Source organism: Pristis pectinata, chromosome 17 (assembly GCF_009764475.1).
Source record: "Pristis pectinata isolate sPriPec2 chromosome 17, sPriPec2.1.pri, whole genome shotgun sequence".
Classification (NCBI taxonomy): Eukaryota; Metazoa; Chordata; class Chondrichthyes; order Rhinopristiformes; family Pristidae; genus Pristis; species Pristis pectinata.
Window position 1 is genome coordinate 37662374 of NC_067421.1, and position 27999 is coordinate 37690372.

General features: G+C 47.2%; 1 protein-coding gene across 1 annotated transcript; it reads right to left on the minus strand.

The window, feature by feature from the left end:
- Positions 1-256: 256 nt before the first annotated feature.
- Positions 257-27969, minus strand: LOC127579204 (sphingosine 1-phosphate receptor 4-like). The gene is made up of 2 exons (XM_052031812.1): positions 27865-27969; positions 257-1048 (listed from the first exon to the last, which is right to left on the minus strand). The coding sequence occupies exons 1-2, from the start codon at positions 27967-27969 to the stop codon at positions 257-259; spliced, it is 897 nt and encodes a 298-aa protein (XP_051887772.1).
- Between the last annotated feature and the right edge of the window lie 30 nt (positions 27970-27999).

Below are 27999 nucleotides of genomic sequence, written 5' to 3' on the forward strand. Positions count from 1 at the left end.
TATCTTGTTGTGACCTTGCACCTTATTGCACTGCACTTTCTCTGTAGCTGTGACACTTTACTCTGTGCTGTTACTGTTTTTACCTGTACTACGTCAATGCACTCTGTACTGAATTGACCTGTACAATCGGTATGCAAGACAAGTTTTTCACTGTACCTCGGTACAAGTGACAGTAATAAACCAATACCAAATTAAATTAAACTAAACCAACCAAAAACTTAGCAGCAAATTAAACTAAATTAAATTGAACACTTACTTACCGACTACTGAATCTACAGCACTTCCACACTCCGGTCATTACCACCTCTTTTAAGGGGGTGCAGCCCCTGATATACAAAGCAGGGGTGATGGCTGCGTTTACCCTGGGCAGAATTTTCAGAGGGTCCACCCCATCCATTGCAAACCTCAAGCAGAAACGTCGCGAAAATGAGCAGATCAGAACGTTGAGAAAGATGGGCAGCCAGAAGGCGAGGAAGGAGCTGGCTACCACCACGATGAGGTAGAGGGAGGTTCGCTTGCTCTCTCTCTCAGGCGAGGGTGGTTCCCTGTCCAGCTGGTACTTGGCGATCAGATAAAGCTTGACATTCAGTGCTCCCATGATGAAGTAGGTGATTATATTGCAGATGAGTGAGCCGATTCCACTGATCTTCAAACCAGTTGCAGTAGTGACCAAGTTCTGGCTGACGGCAACTGCATAGGCATAGATCCAGAGGCAAGCGATGACTATCCCGATTCTGCTGCGGGTCATTCTTTGGGAATACCGGAAGGGTGAGCTGATGGCGTGGTAACGGTCAGCTTGGGCTGCCAAAGTGACCAAGTAGGACAGTCCCATGAATGTGGGGCCAATGTAATAAGTCCCATTCCTTGGGGGGAAGGCATCCAAAGCATCGAAAAGGCCGGAATAGTACCAGGAAACGCCTGTTCCCAAATCACTGACGCACGTACTTACCATGAACAAGAACCTGTTCTCCTTCAGGAAGAACTTCCTGATCAAGAGACCCAACAAGACAGATACATTGAGCACCACGATAGTTGTGGCTAGACTAACCTGGAATAAGAAAAGAATTATATAGCCCACACCCCCAGACTCCAGTATCAGTGCAACCATTTCACAGCAAAGGTGCAGAATAAATGCTCTCCAATGATCTTGTACTCATTCGGATCAAATGAGCAGCACTTTCCTGTAAGTAGAATTATAACCAAGTCTATATACTTACCCATGATTAGCAGTGACTCCAAATAATCTCAAAGGGTCAATTATAATTACATGCTGCAGCTTTAATCCTGGTCACTCAAGGGAGTTTTGTCGTTGTTCTGTGTTTAACATGAATTTGTTTATAGAGTGTGACTCTAGGATTTCACATCTTGGGATCACCACTGCCTTCCATTCCATCCCCCACTATTACCCGCACTCCAAATATTGCTTAAGTTTATCTCCGATGACAACTTTAGCCTTGTCACCCAGGAATAAATAAAGATTCAAGCCCTCAATTAAATGCTGGATTCTTACTCCAACTTTGGATCTGGGTGTCAAGATTTTCTGTTCCATAAATAGTTTAGATAAATAGTTGATTAAAGATCCAGGGAAATTCCTTCCCGACTTTGGCCACATGATGTCAAGGCATTGGAGAAGATACAGAAGTGGGTGACCAGGATATCACTTGGCCACCTCCTGAACTGAGTATCAAGAACAATTAGTGGGAGAACATGGCGTAGGCCATTTGGCACATCATTGCTGCTCCACTATCCAATAAGAACCTGGCAAATCTTTTACCACAGCATCACTTCCTTGCATTGAACCCATATCCCTTGGTATGCTTAATATCTAATGGCTTGAGATATGTAAAGGGACAGTACACTGTTAATGGCAAGACCCTAAGCAGTGTTGATATACAGAGTTATTAACTCCCTGAAAGTGGTTGCACTGGTTGATAGGGCGGTAAAGAAGGCATATGGCATGCTTGCCTTTACTAGTCAAGGCACTGAGTTCAAGAGTCAGGAAGTTATGTTGCAGCTTTATAAAACTCTGGTTAGGCCCATCTGAAGTATTGCGTTCAGTTCTGGTCGCCTCATTATAGGAAGGATGTGGAGGCTTTGGAGAGAGTGCAGAAGAGGTTTACCAGGATGCTGCCTGGATTAGAGGGCATGTGCTATAAGGAGAGGTTGGACAAACTTGGGTTGTTGTCTCTGGAGCGGCGGAGGCTGAGGGGAGACCCGATATAAGTTTATAAGATTATGAGAGGCATAGACAGAGCAGACAGCCGGTATCTTTATCCCAGGGTCAAATGTCTAATATTAGAGGGTATGCATTTAAGGTGAGAGAGGGTAAATTCAAAGGAGATGTGCGGGGCAAGTTTCTTACACAGAGAGTGGTGGGTGCCTGGAATGCGCTGTCAGGAGTGGTGGTGGAGTCAGATATGACAGAGGTGTTTTAGAGGCTTTTAGATAGGCACATGAATGTGCAGAGAATGGAGGGATGTGGACATTGTGTAGACAGAAGGGATTATTTTAGTTAGGCGTTTAATTACTAGTTTAATTAGTTCAGCGCAACATTGTGGGCTGAAGGGCCTGTTCCTGTGCTGTACTGTTCTATGTTCCATGTCTATCAATTTCCTTCTTGAATTTCTTCAGCAACAGAACCTCCACAGTGCTCTCACAGAAAGAATTCGAAAGGTTCACTACCCTCTGGTGAAGAATTTCTTCTCACCTCAATCCTGAATGGATGACCCCTTGAGACCATCGGTCCAGGTTCCCCTGTCAAAGGAAGCATCATCCCTGCAACCACCCAAAGAATTTTGACTGTTTCTGTGAGATTTCCACTAATGTGTCTAAACTTAACGGAGTGTGGGACCCATCTGCCAAAGCTCTCCTCATACAGTCATCCCAGCACCCGAGGAACATATAAACCAACGGGTCATGTATAAACCAGGTGAAACAAGCTTCTTTTCTGAAGAAAATTAAGGCACCACCGCACCCTGATGAAAGGTCATTGACTTCAAACATTAATTCGGTTTCTCTCTCCACATATGCTGCCTGACCTGTTGAGTATCCCCATCATATTTTGATTTTAATGCAGATTTCCAACATTCAAGGTTCAAGGTTCAAGTTACTTTATTGTTATTCACCCATATGCTATAAAAACACATGGAGGAACGAAATGTCGTTTCCCCCAGACTCACACAACAGAGGACATACATAAAACAGAAGACATACAATAAACGCAGACAAAAAAATCTGTGCAACTACCAATAGTGCAAAGAACAGTATACAGGATACAAATTTAGTGCAGGGTTAGTGCAAAACTGAGTTAGACGAAGAAGATACAGAACTCAGTGTGTTGCACTAATTGTATAAACATGCTCAGCAGCAGCCAAAGTTCTTATACGCCATTGTGCAAACCAGGACTTTTGACGCGGCATTTGTCTGAAACTGTCTCCAGGGTATTCAGGAGCCTGACAGCCTGGGGGAGAAAACTGTTGTACAGTCTAGTAGTTCTGGCTCGGATGCTCCGGTACCACTTGCCAGACGGCAGTGGGACAAATAGGTCGTGGGAGGGATGAGGAGGGTCATCTATGATTCTGCAGTGCTTGCGTGTGCATCGCGTGTTGTAAATATCCAGAATGGAGGGAAGACGTACTCCAATGATCTTTTGCTTTTCAGCTACCAGGGCCATGGTTACTTATCATTACCATTGGAAATATAATTCTTGAATCCCTTTATTACCTGAAACCAAATCACACGCGGTGAGATTTGTACTCACGTCAGTGAATCAGCAGCTATTCAGATACAATCGAAATAATTTAACCTCTCTACTGCACCCATGTGGCAGTAGTGAGAATAGCTGGTACTGTTACACAGAAAGGAGAAGGCAAAGTGGAAATTTAACGATTGCAGACGTTGGAATCTGGAGCAGAAAACAAACTGCTGGAGAAACTCAGCTGGTCGAGTAGCATCTGTGGGGGGGACGGAATTGTTAACGTTTCGGGTTGAGGTCCTGTTCTGAGCTTTACAGATAGCCTGAGGAAAGTAATGTTGAATCTTCGAGAAACAGAGGACTGCAGATGCTGGAATCTAGATGAAAAACACGACGATGCCGGAGGAACTCAGCAGGCCAGGCAGCATCTGTGGAGAAACGCAGTTGGTCAATGTTTCGGGTCGGGACCCTTCTTCAGGACTGAAGATAGGGAAGGAAGAGACGGCGTAGACACAGAGCGAGGAAGGTCACATGGCTGTGGAACCGAGCCTGACTGAGCAGATGGTCAAGGAGCTGGAGACCACGTGCTCCTCTTTTCCTATCTTCGGTCCTGAAGAAGGGTCCCGACCCGAAACATTGACCGCCTGCTTTTCTCCATGGACGCTGCTGAGTTCCTCCAGCATCATAATGCTGAATCTTCTTCACATACTCAGATGTCCATTCTGTCAATTCATTCAACAGCCTTCTGAGATGCCAAGTGAAGAAGTGAGGTGTCTCCTGTGACAGATCTTACTAGGCACGTTAGTGCGATGTGGTCCCTACTTTGAGACTCCTTGCAGAAGATACAAAAAGTTGCGAACACGTACCACCAGGCTCAAGGACAGCTTTTATTCTGCTGTTATTAGACTTTTGAATGGACCTCTCATACGCTAAAGATGAACTCTTGATCTACCTCTTCATGTCCCTTGCACTTTATTTGTCTATCTGCACTGCAATTTCCCTGCAACAGGAGAATCAGAATCAGAATCAGGTTTATAATGTCGTGAAATTTGTTGCTTTGAAGCAGCAGTACAGTGGAAAACATAAAGATTACTATAAGTTACAAAAATAAATAAATAGAGCGAAAAGAGGAATAACGAGTTAGTGTTCATGGGTTCATGGACCGTTCAGAAATCTGATGGCGGAGGGGAAGAAGCTCTTCCTGAATCATTGAGTGTGGGTCTTCAGGCTCCTGTACCTCCTCCCCGATGGTAGTAGCGAGAAGAGGGTATGCCCTGGGTGGTGAGGGTCCTTAGTGATGGATGTTTCCTTCTTGAGGCACCGCCTCTTGAAGATGTCCTCGATGGTGGGGAGGGTTGTGCCCGTGATGGAGCTGGCCGAGTCTACCACCTTCTGCAGCCTCTTTATTCTGCCTTCTGTTTTCTTCTTACAACCTCAATATACTTATGTATGGAATGATCTGTCTGGATGGCACACAAACAGAAGCTTTTCACCGTATCTTGGTACAGGTGACAATAATAAACCAATTACCAATATCACTTTGCTTCTTCCAGCAGCTGGCCACATTGTCCACAATCTGTGTGGGTTCTGTTGCAGGCCATGCAGTGAAGCCAGGGGCCAAAGCAGTGGGGTCAGTGATGAGGGATTTGTTCCCTACACTGAGTGTGTCGCACAGTTCTTCCTTCAGGCTGACACAGGAGACTCCAAATGCTGGAATGTGGAGCAACACACAAAGCGCTGAAGGAACTTCTCCCATCAGGCAGAAGATACAGGAGCCTGAGGGCACGTACCACCAGGCTCAAGGACAGCTTCTATCCCACGGTGATAAGACTATTGAACAGTTCCCTTATATGATGAGATGGACTCTTGACCTCACAATCTACCTTGTTATGACCTTGCACCTTATTGTCTACCTGCAATGCACTCTGTATTCTGTTACTGTTTTTACCCTGTATTACCTCAATGCACTCTGTACTACCTCAATGCACTGTGTAATGAATTGATCTGTACAAATGGTATGCAAGACAAGTTCCTCACTGTACCTCGGTACAAGTGACAATAATGAACCAATACCAATACCAAATTGACAGTTGACGTCTTGGGTCGAGACCCTTCATCTGGACTGTCCGTTTCCCTCCATAGATGCTGCCTGACCTCCTGAGTTCCTCCAACATTTTGTGTGTTCTTCCTTCTGGCTGCTGGGTAGGTGCCCAAGCAGAGATGTGGGCTGCTGCTCCCCCTGGAACGGCCAGCATGACTTTAAGTGTTGGACAGACAAGAGATTGCAGATGTCGGAATCCGAAGCAACAAACAAAAAGCTGGAGGAGCTCAGCGGGTCGGGCAGCATCTGTGGACGGAAATGGACAGTCAACATCTCGGGTCAAGATTCTTCATCCAGACTGAAAGGCGGAGGGGAGATAGCCGGGCAAGAGCTGGCAGGTGATAGGTGGATCCTGGTGAGGAGGGGCGGCAGGCTGATGGAGGAGGGGAGGGTGGAAACAGTGACAGGGGCCAGGAGGCGATGGGTGGAGGGCTGCAGATGGTGGGATCTGATAGGAGAGGAGGGTGGAGCATGGAACCAGATAAGGGAGGTGGGGAGGGCAGAGGGGAAGGGTGGGGGGAGGAGACCGGTGGGAGGAGTGTGTGTGTGGTTGATAGACAGATAGAGTGAGTGGAGCAGGGAAAAGAAATAAGATGATAGAGAGCTGGGGGAAACACAAGAGGGAATGCTAGATCAGGAGGAAAGAGAATTTAAATATTGAAGGACAAAGGTAATTGGGGAACAAATCGCAGGACTGGGAGACTTCAATCCCAGGGTTTTAAAGGAAGCAGGTGAGGAGACTACTTTCCAAGGATCTCCATATTCATTAGTTGGTTCCTTCATTGGAAAAGCACATATTTTTTTATTTTGGAAATTACTTCACCCATCAGAATCAGAATCAGGTTTATTATCACTGACGTATGACGTTTTGCAGCAGCAGGACAGTGCAAAGGCATAAAAATTACTATAAATCAAAAAAGAATGCAAAAAGAAAGGAATAATGAGGTAAAGTTCATGGACCGTTCAAAGATTTGATGGTGGAGGGGAAGAAGCTGCTAATAGATATACAGTAAATACAAAAGTGTAGCGGTTGCTACCGCGGAATAAAACAAGACGCTAGTCGGAGGATTGCCGAACAAGAACTGGTTTATTTTCCCGCCTTGCGCGGGCCCTTTAAGGGAGACTGTTCCCGCCCAATGAAACCGGCAATGACGTAAGTATTACGTCATCAAGACTTTCCCGCACGCGGGTTCTCCCCGTCGCTCGGAAAGACGAGGCCCGCCGCCATCTTGGGCCTCGTTGCTCCGACGCCGCGCGACCCAACTGCCGAGCCGGTTCGCCCGACTAAACGGTGAGTTGCCACAAAAGTCTCTTTCTCTACTTGCGTTGTACCTTCAATTCGAAACATTCTCTTACAGTGCATTGAATTCACTCATCATTCCTCTTTGGTTATGGGGAGAGATTGGATAGGCTGGGCTTGTTTTCCCTGGAGCGAAAGAGGGTGAAAAAGGTGTATAAAATTCTAAGAGGCATAGATAGGGTAGATAGTCAAAATAATTTTCCCATGGTAGGGATATCAAAAACAAGAGGTCGTAGGTTTAAAGTGAGTGGAAGGAGCTTTAAAGGGGATTTGAGGGGAAAGTTTTTTTCACATTGAGAGCGGTTGATAAGACAAGATGAGATTTCTTTATTAGTCACATGAACATCGAAACACACAGTGAAATGTATCTTTTGCGTAGAGGGTTCTGGGGGCAGCCCGCAAGTTTCGCTACGCTTCCAGCGCCAACATAGCACACCCACAACTTCCTAACCCGTACGTCTTTGGAAAGTGGGAGGAAACCAGATTACCTGGAGGACACCTACACAGACATGGGGAGAACGTACAAACTCCTTACAGACAGTGGCAGGAATTGAACCCGGGTCACTGGCGCTGTAATAGCATTACGCGAACCGCCACACTACTGTGCTTCTTATTTAAGGAACATGTGGGAGGAAAAGTAACGAATTACAAGTGTTTTCACTTCAGAATCAGAATCAGATTTATCATCACTAAATTATGATGTGAAATGTGTTGTTTTGCGGCAGCAGTACAGCGCAGAGACAGAAAATCTATAAATTACAAAAATAAATAAATAATGTGAAACAAAGGAATAACGAGGTAGTGTTCATGGACCATTCAGAGATCTGATGGCGGAGGGGAAGAAGCTGTTCCTGAATCATTGAGTGTGGGTCTTCAGGCTCCTGTACCTCCTCCCCGATGGTAGTAACGAGAAGAGGGCATGTCCCGGGTGCTGAGGGTCCTTGGTGATAGATGCCGCCTTCTTGAGGCACTGCTAGTGTTTTGAGGAGATTACCATTAAGCATAAGGTGGCTGAAGGCCTGGAATATTTTTAGTTGATCACAGACTTGTAAAGGAGAGGCTTTGCCATCAAACTGGATTGAACTTATTGGGAGATAGCTGAGGTAGTGAAAGGTGCAAGATCCATGGGTGTAATTGATGCAGACCACCAGAGGTGACAGAACCACGACATACTATTGATGTATAAAAGAAAATGGGACGTCCAACTATGATGAATGGTTCATGAACTCAACATTGAGTTCAGGAGTGCCAAGTCGAAACAGGAGCTGCAGTCTGGAGGTATCTATGGGATAGTATGAAGGGCCATGGACGGAAGGGAAACAAAGAGGAGACTCAAGCCGTTGGAACCTTCCTTCTCTGCAGGTACTGTATGATCCGCTGTGAGACTTAAGTATTTCGTGTCTTTATCTCAGATTTCCAATATCTGCTGAATTTTTGGTTGTGTTTTATTAACGGATTATTGCATTCATTGCACAGTGCTTCAGGTAAGAGCTCTTGATATGCGTGATTCTTTTTTTCAGGACTGGTGGGCATTTGCCTTAAAGAACGTATCTTTAACAGTGCAGCAATCCTTAGCATCGGATATACAATTTATGTTTAACTTGTCTTTCTTGTGAATGCTGCTTATCTGATGCTCTGTGCCTGTGATGCTGCTGCAAGTAAGTTTTACATTGCACTTGTGCACACATGTACTTGTGCATACGACAACAAACTCAACTTTGACTTTGAGAACCAAAAGCATTCGTGACTTTTACACTGGCTGCATTTTCTCTCTGTAACCTAGCAGGTTCAATGGATAGGTCATTGCAATCTAATCCCAACAGACAGAAAAAAAGATTCTTAATAATTCAATTCCACATCCCATTCCCACACTGACACATCTATCCAGGGCCTCCTCCACTGCCATGTTGAGGCTAGGTGCAGGTTGGAGGAACAACACCTCATATTCCACCTTGGAAGTCTCCAACCTGATGGACTCAACATCGATTTCTCTAACTTCCGATAACCCCCACCCCTTCTTCTTCCCCCCCCCCCCACTCCTTTGTCTTCCCTTATTCCTGTGGCTCCCTTCCCCTGCCTTGATAACCTGCCCATCTCCTCTCCTCCCCTCCCCCATCCTTTATTCCATGGTCCACTGCCCTCTCCTACCGGATTCCTCCTTCTTCAGCCCTTGGCCTCTTCTACCTGTCACCTCTCAGTTTATTACATCTTCTCCCCCTCCCTCCCCCACATACCTTCCCCCTCTCACCTGGACTCACCTATCACCTTAACTCACCTCTCCCCTGCCTGCGTGTGCTCTTCCCCCTCCCCCTCCCCCTCCCCCTCCCCCCACCCTCTTATTCTGCCCTCTTCCTTTCCAGTCCTGATGAAGGGTCTTGGCCCGAAGGGTCAACTGTTTATTTCCCTCCACGGATGCTGCCTGACCTGCTGAGTTCCTCCAGCACTTTTTTGAGTATTGCTCCAGATTCCAGTATCTCCAGAATTTCCTGTTTTAGTAATTCAATACATATGTTTGGATTCCATGGAATGATGTTGGACATGTTGCATTAATTGAATTGTACACGAGGGGGCAGGCATGAGCTACATCTGTTCTGATATATAACTCAAAAATTGTTTCAAGATAACACTGAATTTCACCATCAAAGCCATTTCTTTAGGTAGAAACTTTTTAAAACATCGCAGTGATATCTGTTCAGTTAACCTCTCCCTCAAATCTCTCGCTGTGTCCTCCGATTTATTTAAAAGAAATAGCAAGAAGTTGGAGTGATCTCAAACTCAAAGGTTTGACAGCTGAAGGAGGTTAAAAGAAGGAATCTAACTTTTACAGCCTTGCAAAATCTCAAAGTGCATGACACTCAAATAATTGTCAGTCTTGAAGCATAGACAAGTTACACAGCAAGACCCCACACACAATTTCCCAGGTGATTGCATTTATGGACCAAGGACATTAGGGAGACTACTCTTCCTGCACATTGTGCTGTGGGATCTGTGTCATCAGCTGAGAAGACAGATTCGCCCAGGGTTTAACGTCTGGTCATGCAGAAGGATTGGTTTATTATTGTCACTTGTACCGAGGTACAGTGAAAAACTTGTCTTGCATACCGATCGTACAGGTCAATTCATTACACAGTGCAGTTACATTGAGTTAGTACAGAGTCCATTGATAAGTACAGGTAAAAACAATAACAGTACAGAGTAAAGCGTCACAGCTACAGAGAAAGTGCAGTGCAATAAGGTGCAAGGTCACAACAAGGTAGATCGTGAGGTCAGAGTCCATCTCATTGTATAAGGGAACCGTTCAATAGTCTTATCACAGTGGGGTAGAAGCTGTCCTTGAGCCTGGTGGTACGTGCCCTCAGGCTCCTGTATCTTCCACCCGATGGAAGAGGAGAGAAGTGAGAATGACCCGGGTGGGTGGGGTCTTTGATTATGGGCAGGCGGATATGAAAGTAAGTTTGGGACTGAGGAAGGTTCTGTCTCAACAGCAACCATTTGCATTTTTATACCAACTTTGGCTTTTTATTACCAGTAGCTTTATTGCACAGCACAGTACATTACAAACATAAATGAACATAAACCTAACATAAATTACACATAACTTACGTGTCCACAAAAATAGACAAAATAAATATAACGACTTTACTGGAAAAAGAAAAAGTTCTCGAATCCCTGACTGTCCTCCTTGCATCCACTCTGTTGAGCCCTATAATGGTGAATGATACATTTTTGGATATTAGGGGACATGGATATGTGGACAGTCAGTCGAGTTTATTGTCACATGCACAAGTCCATGTGTGCACAGGGGCGATGAAAAACTTACTTGTAGCAGCATCACAGGCACATAGCATCAGATAAGCAACATTCACAAGAAAAACATAAATTAAACATAAATTATACACAATTTTTACAAGAAAGAACACAATTAGAACAAAAAAGGTCCATTTTAGAGCAAAGTGGTCATAGTGTCGCTAAACTGTAGTGACTAGGGTTGTGCTGGTTGGTTTAAGAACCAAATGGTTGAAGGGAAGTAGCTGTTCCTGAACCTGGTGGTGTGGCACTTCAGGCTTCTGTACCTCCTGCCCGATGGGAGCTGTGAGAAGATGGCCGGCCCGGATGGTGGGGATCTTTGATGATGGATGTTGCCTTCTTGAGGCAGCGTCTCCTGTAGATACTCCCGATGGTGGGGAGGGATGTGCCCGTGATGTATTGGGCTGAGTCTACTACTCTCTGCAACTTCTTACGTTCCTGCGCATCAGAATAGCCATACCAGACCATGATGCGACCATTCAGGATACCTTCAACAGTATACAGTATCTGTAGAAGTTTGTTAGAGTGTTGGATGACAGGCCGAACCTCCTTAACCTCCTAAGAAAGTAAAGACTCTGGTATGCCTTCTTTATGATTGCATCTACGTGCTGGGCCCAGGACAGGTCACTCAATATGTTAACGCCCAGGAATTTAAAGCTGCTGACTCTCTCCACTGCCGATCCCCCAATGTAGACGTGCACGTTCACCCTCCTTCCCCTTCCTGAAGTCAACAATCGGCTCTTTAGTTTTGCTGACGTTGAACGAGAGGTTGTTATTGCAACACCACCCGACCAGGTGTCCTATCTCGCTCCGGCACGCTGTGATTCGTCCAACAACAGTAGTGTCGTCAGCAAATTTGAAGGTGGCGTTGGGCAGGAGTGTGGTGGAAGAAGAACAATTTTGTTAAGTGTCAGGGCAGGTTTGAGGGGCTGACTGGCCTTCTCCTTCTCCCGACATCCTGGAGTCCAAAGACCAGGATGAGGGAAAAAGCGGTTCAGTTCCATTCCAAGTGGAAATTACAAAGAGATGACAGCTGTTATGCTCTGCATAGACATAAAAATGAGCTCAGATTGCCTTGTTAATCATTGCAAGAAGTCACAGTTACCTCATTGCTGCTGTGTGTGTGTGTTGCAGATAGGGATGTTGATGTTCTCTGCAGCATCTGCTCTCAGGGGTCAGTAAAGTGTCAGTGGTTAGAAAAGCCAACATTGTGGCCTCCCTCCTGTTGTGGAACCGTGAACCGTGGGGCAATTCAGTAGAACACTTACCGAAAGTTTAGCATCATCAAACCACCTTGGAACCTTCAGTAAGTGGTGGCGACTTTGCAGTTGAACAGGTTTGCATTATGGTGCACTGGTCAGTGTTCTAAAGAGATGTAGCAGAGACGCCCGTCCACCAAGTCCGCACCGACCACCAAGAATCCACCGACCACCAATCCTACCCCAACCCATCCTGTTCTCCCCACAGTTCCATCAACTCCCAAATACTACCACTCACCTACACACCTGGGGCAGCTTACAGCAGTCAATTAACTGACCAACTTGCACGTCATTGGGACGTGGGAGGAAACCGGACCATCAGGAGGAAACCCACGCAGTCACGGGGAGAACGTGCAAACACGACACAGACAGCGCCCGAGGTCAGGATTGAACCCGGGTCTCTGACGCTGTGAGGCAGTGGCTCTACCAGCTGCGCCACTGGTGGCCAAGGACTACTGGTACCGTTTGTCCCAGAATATGCTCACTCCTCAACTCTGGTACAGCCCCCACCATTGGGTGGCTGTTGCTATGGTCCAGACAGATTAGTATCTCTGCGTAGAGTCTGCCAGCAGAATTATGTTGGTTGGACACCGTTGTCAAGGATGTGACGGGCCACATTTTGCCAAGGAAGTGTGACAGATGTTCATTGTTAATCTCATACAGCCCCTCCATTTCCAGCATTTCAAAGGGTCATCTTCAATCTGGACACATTGCAGACTTTTGGACTCAATATCGAATTCTCCAGCTTTAGGTAACTCGGTATCAGAAATGGTCATTTCTGCCAGCCATCATTTTGCTTCACTTTTTCTTTTCTCACTGGTACTTTCTGACTGGGCAAGTCTCACAACCTTGCTATTCACAACACATCGCACAAAGAAGCTTATTCTGCTTCTAACTTCAACCCTGTTACATTAACTCATCTGGTCTCATCTTATCAGAGATATTGGAATTGCAATTGGTTTACTATTGTCACTTGTACCGAGGTACAGTGAAAAACTTGTCTTGCGTACCGATCGTACAGTTCAATTCATCCCAAAGGTGCATTGAGGTAGTACAAGGGAAGACAATAACAGAGTGCACTTCCTAAGAAATTCGGTATGTCCCCTTTGACTCTCACCAACTTTTACCAATGCACCATAGAAAGCATCCTATCTGGATGCATCACGGCTTGGTACAGCAACTGCTCTGCCCAGGACCGCAAGAAACTGCAGAGAATTGTGGACATAGCCCAGCACATCATGGACACCAACCTCCCCTCCTTGGACTCTATCTCTCGTTATCTTGGTGAAGCAGCCAGCATTATCAAAGACACCACCCACCCGGGACATTCTCTCTTCTCTCCTCTTCCATCGGGTAGAAGATACAGGAGCCTGAGGGCACGTACCACCAGACTTAAGGACAGCTTCTACCCCACTGTGATAAGACTGTTGAATGGTTCCCTTACACAATGAGATGGACTATGATCTCAGGATCTACCTTGTTGTGACCTTGCACCTTATTGCACTGCACTTTCTCTTTGGCTGTGACACTTTACTCTGTACTGTGATTGTTTTCACCTGTACTACCTCAATGCACTCTGTACTAACTCAATGTAACTGCACTGTGTAATGAATTGACCTGTACGATCGGTATGCAAGACAAGTTTTTCACTGTACCTCGGTACAAGTGACAATAATAAACCAATGCCAATACCAATAAAGTGTCACAGCTACAGAGAAAGTGCAGTGCAGGTAGCCAGGTGCAAGGTCAGAATGATTCTCTCTCTTCTACCCATTCCTTCCCCACCCTCTCCACTACTGAGAACTAACTCTGTTCCTTCTTCCCAGTTCTGGTGGAGGGTCGCGGACCTGTAAAAACAAAACTATTTCTCTCTCCAGAGATGCTGCCTGACCTGCTGAGTGTTTCTGGCAAATTTCTGTTTCTATTTCCAGTATATATGGGGCAATGTTCCTTTCAATCAAACAAAATAATACAAGCAAGATGTTAGCTGTTCATTCCTTCCAATATCTCAGGAGAACATCTACACAAGCAGATGAAATAGGCTCTCTGATGGTTGTACACACTGGTGTTTTCTCGTCACAGGATCCTCGGTAGTTGTTCCCTATCAGACTATTGGTATTGTTGTCACATGTACTGAGATACAGTGAAAAGCTCATGTTTGCATGCCATTCAGACAGATTATTCCATACGTAAGTACATTGAGGAGGTAGTAAAAAGAAAAACTAAATGCCGAGTGGCGTTGTAGCTACAGAGAAAGTGCAGTGCAGGTAGACAAATAAAGTGCAAGGGCCATGATGAGGTAGATTGGGAGATCAAGAGTTCATCTTTAGTGTACGAGAGGTCCATTCAATAGTCTTATAACAGCGGGATAGAAGCTGTCCTTGAGCCTGGTGGTACGTGCTTTCAAACTTTTGTATCTTCCGCCTGATGGGAGAGGGGAGAAGAGAGAATTACCTTGGGGGGGTGCGGGGTGGGAGGGGTCCTTGATTATGTTGGCTGCTTTCCCGAGGCAGCAGGAAGTGAAGACAAAGTCCATGGAGGGAAGGGTAACAGGTAAAAGGATCTACGGACGGACAAGGGCACCGTTGGTAGAGGCACTACCTCACAATGCCAGACACCCTGGGTTCAATCCTGACCTCGGGTGCTGTCCGTGTGAAGTTTATACATTCTACCTGTAACCCCGGGTGCTCTTGTTTCCTCCAACATTGGTAGGTTAATTGGCCACTGAAAAATTGCCCCTAATGTGGTGAGGGAGTGGTAGAATTTGGGGGGAGTTGCTGAGAACGTGTGGAGAATTAAAAAATAGGATCAATATAGGATGAGTGCAAATGTGTGCTTGATGAACAGCAGGGACTCGGTGGGCCAAAGGGCCTTGTTTCCGTGCTGTATCTCTGTGTGACTCCTGCATTTGGGGTGAGGTGGGACATACGAACATACAAGGAGTATGTTGGATTCGACTGTTTAGTTTTTTTTAACATGTATAGCGTTTAATACACCTCAAGTGGCTGCACAAGTAATGGCCGCTTCCTAGCTTATTGGTTCATCCATCAGTTGAATACCTGTTTTCTCATTGGTTGGTTTTGCCACAGGTAATAGGTTTCCTGATTGGGCTGTTGTTGGCTAAGGAGTACCTCTTATCTCAGGTATAAAAGGGGTTGTTTTTTTTGTTAAACACTCTGGTGCTCTCTTCACACCCCCCACCCCCCACCCCATGCCCTGCCACTGGCCCTAGCTCATCTTTATTTCCTTTTGTCTTGGCTCATCTCCCAGTAGTAAAGCTAGTGCCATGTGCCCTGTGACTCTTTCTTTGTTTTATACTTTTCCAATAAAACTTTGTGAAGCACCAAGTTGGTTTCAACTCATTCCTGGACTCCTGAAAGAACCTGCGGATTTGAAAATAACCGGATCCGACAACTAAGTCATTTGACCCTTCAAGTTGCTTGACCATTTAATGAGATCGTGGGACATGGAGCTTTGGTTGATCTGTGGTTGGTGGAAGATAGCAAGTGATGAATGTTGGGAATAAACGCTGAACCAGCCCACAACTTCCTATCAGCTATTTGCACTGTTGCAAGAACCCAAGGTCTGCCTCGACGGGAGGTAGTGGTGTGAAATTTGAAGGCGACTGAGACCAAAGCTTCTGCAGCAACTAAGAAGAAATCGAACCCTTATTTTGGTCAAAAATATGATTGAAAGGAAGAAGAGAGAGGGAATGATTGCGGCTTATTTTCCTATTTCATAAAGTTTGCTCAATTGTTTCCACAGTCCTGTGTGTAACACAACAGAAAATGGACAATAAGTGAAGCCAATACCATGTAATTGGCAACTGGTTTATTGTCGTCACATATACTGAGATACAGTGAAGAATGTTGCTTTGCATGTCACAGCCAATAAAGCTCACCAGCACTTCTACTTCCTCAGGAGGCTAAAGAAATTCGGTATGTCCCCTTTGACACTCACCAACTTTTATCGATGCACCATAGAAAGCATCCTATCTGGATGCATCACGGCTTGGTGTGGCAACTGCTCTGCCCAGGACCGCAAGAAACTGCAGAGAGTTGTGGACGCAGCCCAGTGTGTCACGGAAACCAGCCTCCTCTCCATGGACTCTGTCTATACCTCTCGCTGCCTTGGTGAAGCAGCCAGCATAGTCAAAGACCCCACCCACCCGGGTCATTCTCTCTTCTCTCCTCTTCCATCGGGTAGAAGATACAGGATCCTGAGGGCACGTACCACCAGGCTCAAGGACAGCTTCTACCCCACTGTGATAAGACTATTGAACGGTTCCCTTATACGATGAGATGGACTCTTGACCTCACAATCTACCTTGTTATGTATGACCTTGCACCTTATTGTCTACCTGCACTGCACTTCCCTGTAGCTGTGACACTTTACTCTGTACTGTTATTGTTTTTACCTGTACTACCTCAATGCACTCTGTACTAACTCAATTTAACTGCACTGTGTAATGAATTGACCTGTATGATCGGTATGCAAGACACTGTACCTCGGTAAAAGTGACAATAATAAACCAACACCAATATCCATACAGATTATTCAAAACATTAGTACATTGAGGTAGTACAAGGGAAAAGCAATAACAGAATGCAGAATATAGGGTTACAGTAACAGAGAAAGTGCAGTGCAGGCAGACAATAAGGTGCAAGGCCATGGTGAGATAGATTGAGAGATAAAAAGCTCATCTTTATTGTACAAGAGGTCCATTCAAGAGTCTTATAACAGCTGTCCTTGAGCCTGGTGGTGCATGTTTTTAAGCTTTTGTATATTCTGCCCGCTGGAAGGGGGGAAGAAGAGAGAATGTTCGGGGTGGATGGGGTCTTTGATTATGTTGGCTGTTTTCCCAAGGCAGCGGGGAGTGTAGACAGAGTCCATGGAGGGGAGGCTGGTTCCCAATGCTCTTCAAAAGTTAAACACATCTTGTCACTAGAAGGTACAGATGTTTCCTGAATATAGCTGCCACATATCTAACAGAAACACATTATTCAGTAACTTCAGTTGACACCACATCAAAAGTTGTGGTGGAGGAGAGCTTAGAAACAGCTGAGCCTCATTTGTTCACACATCCTTTAGTCCATGATGTGCCACATTCATGTACAGGCACAGATGTGTTCACAGATATGTGTGCACTCATACACAACATAAACACAAGCTTAGAAACGCATGCAAATGCATGCAAGGTAAAAATATTAAGAATCTCTATTGACATTTCTGTGTCAGCCAATGAGTCAGAGGTGGGTGAGTCATGTGTCCAGGCTCTTAGCAAACAATTAACAATGTCTGCACACTCAGAAAGCTATCTATTTAAGTTAACTATTTAACTGAACTTGCAAAATAAAACTGCGGCAACTTCTCCGTAGGATACTTCTTGCCAGAAATTCAGGGAGTGGAAGATAGTTACACACAGAATTTGTGCTTCAAATCAATCCTGACCACTTTTGGCAATGCAGACAGCAAGCCTGATTGACAGAGATGGTTCCCAATCATGCCCGCCCTGTCTTGGAATAATGTTGTCAGTGTAAGCGAGCCAATGCACACTAGAGGTGTTAGGCAGCCTCCCACCTTGAATCCCCTGTAATCCAAATTTCTGCAGATTGTATCTAAAATTGCAAAATCCCTTCTAGCCCACAAGCTGGTGATCAGTGACCTGGACTGGCTCCTGGTCTAGTCATAGAACCATAGAGTCATAGAGCAATACAGCATGGAAACAGGCCCTTCGGCCCAACTTGTCTATGCTGACCAAGATGCCCATCCAAGCTAGTCCCTTTTGCCCATGTTTGGCCCATATCCCTCTAAACCTTTCCTATCCATGTACCTGTCCAAATGCCTTTTAAATGTTGTCATTGTACCTGCCTCAACCACTTCCTCTGGAAGCTTGTTCCATATACTCACCAGCCTCTGCGTGAACAAGTTGCCCCTCAGTTCCCCTCTTTCCCCTCTCACCTATGCCCTCTAGTTCTTGATTCTCTTTCCTTGGGTAAAAAAAAATGTGTGCATTCACCCTATCTATGCCCCTCATGATTTTATACACATCAGGGCAGGCACGGTAGTGTAGCCGTTAGTGTAACGCTTTACAGCGCAAGCGACCCGGGTTCAATTCCCGCCGCTGTCTGTAAGGAGTTTGTACGTTCTCCCCGTTACTGCGTGGGTTTCCTCCGGGTGCTCCGGTTTCCTCCCACATTCCAAAGACGTACGGGTTAGGAAGTTGTGGGCATGTTATGTTGGTGCTGGAAGCGTGGCGACACTTGCAGGCTGCCCCCAGAACACTCTACGCAAAAGATGCATTTCACTGTGTGTTTCGATGTACATGTGACTAATAAAGATATCTGATCTGATCTGATCTGATCATTGACATGGCCAGCATTCTTTAAATGGCTTGCTGGATATTGTAATTTGTAAGAATCAACTATATTGGTGGGTCTGGAGTCAAAACATGCGAGCCAAGGTAAGGAGGGAAGATTGCCTTCCTGAAGGACTTCAGTGAATCAGATGCGTTTTACAACTATCCAGTAGTTTCATGGTTACCATTACTTATTGTGACTTAGGCAGAGGCCATTTGACACATGGGATCCATGCTAGACCTAGCAAACAATCCCATCAAAATTAAATAAAATTGGTAGATTGGTTTATTATTGTCACATGAACTGAGGTACAGTGAAAAACTTGTCTTGCATACCGTTCATACAGATCATTTCATTACAACAGTGCATTGAGGTAGTACAAGGGAAAACAGTATCAGATGCAGAGTAAAGTGTTATTACAGTTACAGAGAAAGTGCAGTGCAGGCAGACAATAAGGTACAAGGCCATGACGAGGTAGATTGTGAGGTCAAGAGTCCATCTTATCATACTAGGGAACCGTTCAGTAGTCTTATAACAGCGGGATAGAAGCTGTCCTTGAGCCTGGTGGTACGTGCTTTCAGGCTTTTGTATCTTCTGCCTGATGGGATGGGGGAGAAGAGAGAATGTCCAGGGTGGGTGGGGTCTTTGATTATGCTGGCTGCTTTACCAAGGCAGCGAGAAGTGTAGACAGAGTCCACGGAGGGGAGGCTGCTTTCCATGATGTGCTGAGCTGTGTCCACAACTCTCTGCAGTTTCTTGCGGTCCCGGGCAGAGCAGTTGCCGTACCAAGCCGTGATGCATCCTGATAGGATGCTTTCTGTGGTGCATCGATAAAAGTTGGTGAGGGTCAAAGGGGACATGCTGAATTTCTTTAGCCTCCTGAGGAAGAAGAATCAATTCCATTCCCCACTCTTATTGTTCTAGACTCCTGCAACATGTTCTCTCCCACATGCCAACAACTCTTCTTTCTTCATTTATCCACACCGGAGGCAATTTGCATTACAGAAGCGTGAAGTCCCACACCACCAGGTTCAGGAACAGCTACTTTCCTACAACAATCAAGTTCTTGAACCGACCTACACAACCCTAACCTCACCTCAGCAATGGAACGCTAAGGACCACCTCTTGCACTGCCGTGGACTTGTTTTGAATGGTGCTTTTGCAATAATATCTTGTTTTGCACAGTCTTGTTCTTCACTGTCTTGTTTACTTTGGCTATAATTTATGTTCTGTGTTGTTGTCTGCACCTACGTGCCTGTGATGCTACTGCCAGCAAGTTTCTCATTGTACCCATCCCTCACCACACATGCACATGACATTAAACCCGACTTAACTACCAGCTTGTCTTTGGGGGGGGGGGGGGGGGGGGGGGAAACCGGAGCTCCAGGGGTGAGGGGAACCATGCAGTCACAGGGGAAACATGCAAACTCCACGCAGACAGCACCCAAGGTCAGATTTGAACCCAGGTCTCTGGAACTGCGAGGTAGCAGTGCTAACTGCTGTGCCATGTGCTACCCTGACTAATTCTGAGATTAGCTTTTAATTATGGATTGTTGATCTTAAATTCCCCAACTGCAATTTTGGGATTTGAACTCATATCTCCAGATCAGTCGTCCAATCCTTTCCGATGCTCTGTGACTAACATAACCAGTGACAAGGATGCTTCATGGATGCTGCCTGACCTGCTGAGTTCCTCCAACACTTTTTGTGTATTGCTCCAGATTCCAGCATCTGCAGAATTTCTTGTGTCAACTGTAACACTTTATTCTACATTCTGTTATTGCTTTTCCCCTGTACTATCTCAATGTACCTACATTGTGAAATGACCTGTATGGATGGCTGTATCTCGGTACATGTGGCAATAACAAACCAATTACTTCAAATCATTACATAAGTTGTGTTGCTTCTATTGGAGAGCAGCCAGAGAAGACTAGATTATCACAGAAACACTGAGCAATTCAGAGCTGAGTGAACATAATTCTCCTGGGTCCAGGTTTGGATCTCAGGTGCTGATTGTGACTATGTGGGTTTACTCCTGCTGTGCTGGTTTCTTCCATATCCCAAAAATGTGTGGGTTGGTAGGGTAATTGGGCCACTGTAAGTTGTCTCTAATGTGTTTCAATGGATGGGAAAATCTGAGGGGGGCCTATTGGGAGTGTGGGGAAATAAAATGTGATTAGTGTGGGATTAGTGTAAATGGGTGTACAGTGGTCAGTGTGGACTCAGTGGGCTGACAGGCCTGTCCCCATGATGTTTCTCTCTGTGACTCCAAAACAAAAAAAAAAGTGCTGCTAGAGGAACTCAGAGTGTCAGGCAGCATCTGTGGAGTCAAAGTTGAATTTATTGTCATAGGCACAAGTACCCTTCAGGTGGCCGGTTATCTCAATCGTAAGTTTTTAATGTAGTCAAGTCAATCAAGTTTATTGTCATGTACACAAGTACATGTACGCACAGGTGCAATGAAAAACTTTTTTGCAGCAGCATCACAGGAGGAGAGGAGATGGGCAGGTCATCAAGGCAGGGGAAGGGAGCCACAGGGATAAGGGAAGACAAAGGAGTGGGGGGGGGGGGGGAGGAGAAAAAGAAGGGGTGGGTTTACCGGAAGTTAAAGAAATCGATGTTGAGGCCATCAGGTTGGAGACTCCCAAGGCGGAATATGAGGTGTTGTTCCTCCAACCTGCGCCTGCCCTCAACATGGCAGTGGAGGAGGCCCTGGATAGACATGTCAGTGTGGGAGTGGGATGTGGAATTGGATTATTAAGAATCTTTTGTTCTGTCTGTTGGGATTAGATTGTAATGCCCTATCCATTGAACCCGCTAGGTTACAGAGAGAAAATGCAACCACTGTAAAAGTCATTGTAATGCTTTTGGCTCTCAAAGTCAAAGTTGAGTTTATTGTCATCTGCACAGGTGCAATGAAAAACTTACAGCAGCATCACAGGCACATAGCATCACATAAGCAGCATTCACAAGAAAAACATAAATTAAACATAAGTTATACCTGATTTTTTTTAACAAGAAAGAACACAAATTAGAACAAAAAAAATTCAAAGTCCATTTGAGGTGCAAAGTGGTCACAGTGTTGCTAAACTGTAATGATTGGCTGGCGTTTTGGGTCGAGACCCTGTATCAGGACTACAAGCCCTGCGTGGGTCCTGATGGGGGGGGGGGGGGGGGGGGGGGTCTCGATGCAAAATGTGGACAATCCCTCTGCCTCCACAGATGCTGCCAGTGAGTTCCCACAGCAGCTCACTTTTTGCTCCACACTTCGGGAAGTTCTGTGCCTCTCACTGACTCAAACTGGGCTAGTAGTTGGAAGAAAACAGAAGGGCGCTGGGCGAGCTTCTTTAAGGATGTGGCCAGGACTGACTTGTAAAGATTAGAAAAATATTCACAGGAAAAAAAAAGCAGGTGATAACAACACCTAGATTTATCTCAAAGTCTATTTACACAGCCACAGCTTGGATAAGGGAAAAACTTACTGAGGAGGAAGGAAGTGGAGAGATGGATGAGAAGCTACAGTCCACTCTTGGCTAAGGGTTAATCGAGAGAGACAGAGGGAGGGAGCAAGGGGGGCAGTGGAAATTGGTGCAACTTAAGTCGATGACCTTGTTTTCGAAGATGAGGAACATACATTAGCTTCGGAACTGAAGATGGAAAGGAGATTAACACGTCTCTCTGCGTCCTAACTCATACCAAGTTGCTGATTACCCATGCATTTCCTGGTTACCAGATAAGCAATGCCTCCGACTTAAAATTCTCACCCTTCTTTTAAAGTTTCACCACAGTCATTCCCCGCCCTCTCTCTGTGAACTCCACCAGCTCACAGTTCAGCAAGTTATCAGCACTCCACCGGCTGTGGATTCTTAATACCAGAGTTGATGCACTGGCTGTTGGTGGCTGTGTCTTCGGTTACCAAGCCCTCTGCCCTGAAATTCCCTGCCTTAAAAAAAAGTTCTCAACTACTCAAAAAAACCTCCTAAAAACCTCTTTAACCAACCCTTTGCACATCCATCCCGAGCGTCTCCCTCTGCTAGGCATCAATATTAGTTGCTTAATACAGCCATAAAGTGCTTTGTTAACTTTTGCTATGAGTCGTTTCAATCACTGGGCTTCATGGCTAGGGCCAGAATTATTGCCCATCCCTGAATCCCCTTAATTGAAGATTGTGCCTGGATTGGAGAGTTTCACCAGGACGCTGCCTGGATTGGAGAGTATTAGGTATAAGAAAAGGTTGGAACATAGAACAGTACAGCACAAGAACAGGCACTGCAGGCCATGAGATCTATGTCAGATATGATATCAAATTAAACTAAATCTCTTCTGCCTGGACATGATCCACATCCCTCCATCCCCTGCACATTCATGAGTCTAAAAGCCTCTTAAACACCTCTATCGTATCTCCCTCCACCACCACCCCTGGCAGCACATTCCAGGCACCCACCACTGTGTGTCAAAAAAAACTTTCCCCCTCTCACCTTAAATGCATGTCCTCTAATATTTGACACTTCTACTCTGGGAAAAAGATTCTGGCTGTCTACCCTATCTCTGCCTTTCATCATTTTATCAACTTCTATCAGGTCTCCCCTCAGCCTCTGACGCTCCAGAGAAAACAACCCAAGTTTGTCCAACCTCTCCTTACAGCTGATACCCTCCAATCCAGGCAGCATCCTGGTAAACGTCTTCTGTACCTTTTCCAAAGCTGGTAAAAAACTTGGGTTGTTTTCTCTGGAGCGTCGGAGGCTGAGGGGAGACCTGATAGAGGTTTATAAAATGATGAGAGGCAGAGATAGGGTAGACAGCCAGAGGCTTTTTCCCAGCATAAATACTAGAGGGCAGAGGTTTAAGGTTAGAGGGGGAAAGTTTAAAGGAGATGTGTGGGGCAAGATTTTTGACACAGAGAGTGGTGGGTTCCTGGAACGGGCTGCCAGGGGTGGGGGTGGGGGTGGAGGCAGGTAAGACAGTGGCATTCAAGAGGCATTTAGACAGATGCGCGAACATGCAGGGAATGGAGAGATATGAATTGTCTACAGGCAGATAGGTTTAGTTTAATTTGGCATCATGCTCAGTACAGACATAATCAAAGACGCCACCCACCCGGGTCATTCTCTCTTCTCTCCTCTTCCATCGGGTAGAAGATACAGGAGCCTGAGGGCACGTACCACCAGGCTCAAGGGCAGCTTCTACCCCACTGTGATAAGACTATTGAACACTTCCCTTAAACTATGAGACAGACTCTGACCTCACGATCTACCTTGTTGTGACCTTGCACCTTATTACACTGCACTTTCTCTGAGCAGTGACGCTTTACTCTGTATTGTTATTGTTTTTACCTGTACTACCTCAATGTACTCTGTACTAACCCAATGTAACTGCACTGTGTAATGAATTGATCTGTACGATCGGTTTGCAAGACAAGTTTTTCACTGCACCTCGGTACAAGTGACAATAATAAACCAATAGCAATACATAGTGGGCCGAAGGGCCTGTTCCTATGTGGTGAATGTGAATCGTTTTATTGAACTGTTGCAGTCCTTCAGAGCTGTTGGGGAGGAAGCTGCTAGGATTTAGCTCCAAGGGAATTAAAGGAACTACAGTATATTTCCCAGTCAGGATGGTATGGAACTTGCAGGGGAATCTACAGTTGGGGACACTTCAGTGCACCTGCTGCCTTTGACCTTGGCGTAGGCTTGGGGGGATGCTGTCAGGATAAGTTACAAAGTAAGTGTGATACCCAGCTCCCTATCCATTCGACCGAAGCTGGTAGAATGGGGAGGTTCTATTGAAGACTTCACTTGATCGCAGTAATTCCAGCTCCCTCTTTCCCCGCCCTCAGATACCGTTTTCCTGCATTTTTTATTCAGCTGTTACGAAAATGCAGCGAACATTTCCCTGACATCAGTTGTAGTTGCCAACAAAGCCACAAGATGTCAGGGAAATTCATGCGATGTGGCCGCTTTCTCCACACCCCTTCCCCATTTGTCCTCTGGTTCAAACTTGCTTCGTTGGGCTTACAAACTGCAAATTCGATGGAGATCATGAGGCGGGAGTGGGAGGGTGTTGCTGGAATCTTTAATCACCGTTTTCCTTTTTTCCGTTCCCAACGCTGACGTTGCAATTTGACACAAGCCTTTTGAATTTAAACGGGCCACTGTCTTTTTGTCATCGGGGCACATGACGCTTGTCACTTTAATTAATCTTATGGTCGCCTCTATTGAAGTGCATCACCTTTAGAGCACGGACATTTCACCGTGAAATTACACGCACTTGCTTTGCAACAAGTTACGTTGTGCTGGGTTTTGAACAATAATTGCAAATACCAAGCAATAATTAACCATTTCTGCAGGAGTGTTTCGTAATAAAACAAAAGTTAATGGCTCATTCCAAATAAGGTGAGATGAGCTTGTGTGGTGACGACATTTAACAGATAAGTGTCCGTAACCATACACGTTGCCCATAGAAACCAATAATGCCAAAACAACCAATCCAGTCTGGGTGAGGGCGGGCTAGGGTTGCCTTCATGACTTCATTTCCGATAGTTTGCTTACCTTTTGTTTGTTTGCCTATGTCTGGTGTCTAAAATCCTCCCTCATATTAAAGCGTGGTCACTCTCATTCTCTGGGACGCTTCAATTTGAAATATAATGTCAAACTGCGCCTGTATTTTAAAAGAGAGAGAGAGAGACCACCAACTTTTCAGATGCCTGTGGCATGGTATCGCTGCCCCGGTGAACATACACCAAAAAAAAACGAATACAGGTCTTGGCATGAATGACACATTGCAGCTGTCTTGCCTTAAGGAAGTTTCTTCGTGAACAGAAGCTCTATAAAACTAGCAAGAGAGGAAAAACACACACACAGATATTTATACAGGTATATTTGAATAAATTTAACAGCGACCCAGTCAATGCATATAATTTATGCTTGGAATAAATATATAAATCTTTGCTTAGCACGCCATCGTTGCCATTTACAATGTAACCTAAAGCTTCCTAGTTTGATACAAAGTGTTTCCAGGCCGGCAACAGTGTTGCTTCATGCGGGGAAAGTTGCTACATCACAGCTCCTGTGTCACTTCCCAGCGTGGAGAACATTTCCCTCTCTCCGTTTCTCCGCTCCCGTCCCCCTCTTCCGATTGCCACCCGCTTCCCCATCTCCGCTCTCCCCCTCCTCGCACGTTCCTCCTCCTCCCGGATCTCTCCCCCCCCCCCCCATTTCTTTTGCTTCTCTCTCGTTTTCGCCCTTTTCCCCACTCCCCTTCCTATCCTTGTGATCCTTCTCTCCGGCCCATTCCCCTCAGTCTGCTCCCCTTCCTCCTCCCCCTCCCTTCTTCCCGTCTCCACTCTCCCTATCTCCACATCTTCGGTCCCCCTCCCCCCCCCCCCACCCCCGGGGAAGGAGACGAGGAGACTTCCTTTCCATCCCTTTTTCTCCAGCCCCCTCCCTTTACCCTACCTGCACCCCCACCGCCCCCGCCACACACACATCTTTATCCCTGCACCTTTCTCCCCATCTCCTCCCTCTTCCTTGGTCCCTACACTCCCTCCCTCTCCCTCCCTCCCTCTCCCACCCTCCCTCCCTCTCCCTCCCTCCCTCTCTCCTTCTCCCTCCCTCCCTCTCCCTCCCACCCTCCCTCTCCCACCCTCCCTCTCCCTCTCCCTCCCTCCTTCTGCCACCCTCCCTCCCTCCTTCTCCCACCCTCCCTCTCCCTCCTTCCCCCTCCCTCCCCCACCCTCCCTCTCCCACCCTCTCCCACCCTCCCTCTCCCACCCTCCCCCTCCTTCTCCCTCCCTCCCTCTCCCTCCCTCCTGACCCCTTCCCTCCCTCCCTCTCCCTTCCTCCCTCCCCCTCCTCCTCTCTCCCTCTCCCCTCCCCCTCTCTCCCTCCCCCCCTCTCTCCCTCCCCCCCTCCTCCTCCCCCTCTCTCCCTCCCCCCCTCCTCCTCTCTCCCTCCCCCTCCTCTCTCCCTCTCCCTCCTCCTCCTCTCCCTCTCCCTCCTCCTCCTCTCCCTCCCCCCCTCCTCCTCTCCCTCCCCCCCTCCTCCTCCCCCTCTCCCACCCCCCCTCCTCCTCCCCCCCTCTCCCTCCCCCTCCTCCTCCCCCTCCCTCCCCCCTCCTCCTCCCCTCTCCCTCCCCCCTCCTCCTCCCCTCTCTCCCTCCCCCCTCCTCCTCCCCCCTCTCCCTCCCCCCTCCTCCTCCCCCTCTCTCCCTCCCCCCTCCTCCTCCCCCTCTCCCTCCCCCCTCCTCCTCCTCCCCCTCTCTCCCTCCCCCTCCTCCTCCTCTCTCCCTCCCCCTCTCTCCCTCCCCCTCCTCCTCCTCCCCCTCTCTCCCTCCCCCTCCCTCCCCCCCTCCATCTCCCCATTGCCCAATCTCCTCTCATCACCCTCTCCCTTCCCGCGCTTTCCCACCGTGACTTCCCTCTGCCTCTTACTGATTGCCCCTTCCCACTCCCCCTCCTCTTTCTCATCTCCCACTCCTTCACTCCTCATCCGCCTTCTGTCGGCCAGTTGCCTGCCGTTCTGGTCGCCCCATTTGCAGCAAGGAACGTGGAGGCTTTGGAGGGTTCACCAGGATCGGAGGGTGTGAGCTCTAAGGAGAGGTTGGACAGACTTGGGTTGTTTTCTCTGCAGCGGCGGAGGCTGAGGGGAGACCTGATACAGGTTTAAAAAATTATGAGAGGCACAGATAGGGTAGACAGTCAGAGTCTTCATTCCCCAGGGTAGAAATGTCAAACACCCCTGTGCTGCCAGGGGTGGGGGTGGAGGCAGATACGATAGCGACATTTAGACAGACACATGAACATGCAGAGAATGGAGAGGGATATGGCCACGTGCAGGTAGATGGGATTAGTTTAAATTAGCATCATGGTCAGCACATATTGTGGGCCGAAGGGCCTGTGCTGTACTGTTCTGTGTTCTCCTCCACTCAGTACACCTCTCCCTGTCCCTCTTGCTCCATTGTTTCGCCCTCTCTCTCCCTTACATATTCCTCTTTGCTCCCTCACTCACCCCTCCCTCAATTCCCTCTCCCTTCCTGTTACCCATCCCTCATTCTGCCCCCCTCTCTCCCTGACCCCATCCCTCTTCTCCATCCAAATACCCCTCCCTACAACTCGTTACCCCATCTCCCCCCCACATTGCAATCCCAGAACCTTCCTTTTCCCCTGCCATCACCCGCTCCCCCCGCCGTCCCCCCGCCATACCCCGCTCCCCCCGCTCCCCCCGCCGTCCCCCCGCCATACCCCGCTCTCCCCTCTCTCCCTGCCATCACCCGCTCCCCCCGCCGTCCCCCCGCCACACCCCGCTCCCCCCGCCGTCCCCCGCTCCCCCGCCGTCCCCCCGCCATACCTCGCTCTCCCCTCTCTCCCTGCCATCACCCGCTCCCCCGCCGTCCCCCCCGCCATACCCCGCTCCCCCCGCCATACCCCGCTCCCCCGCCGTCCCCCCCGCCATACCCCGCTCTCCCCTCTCTCCCTGCCATCA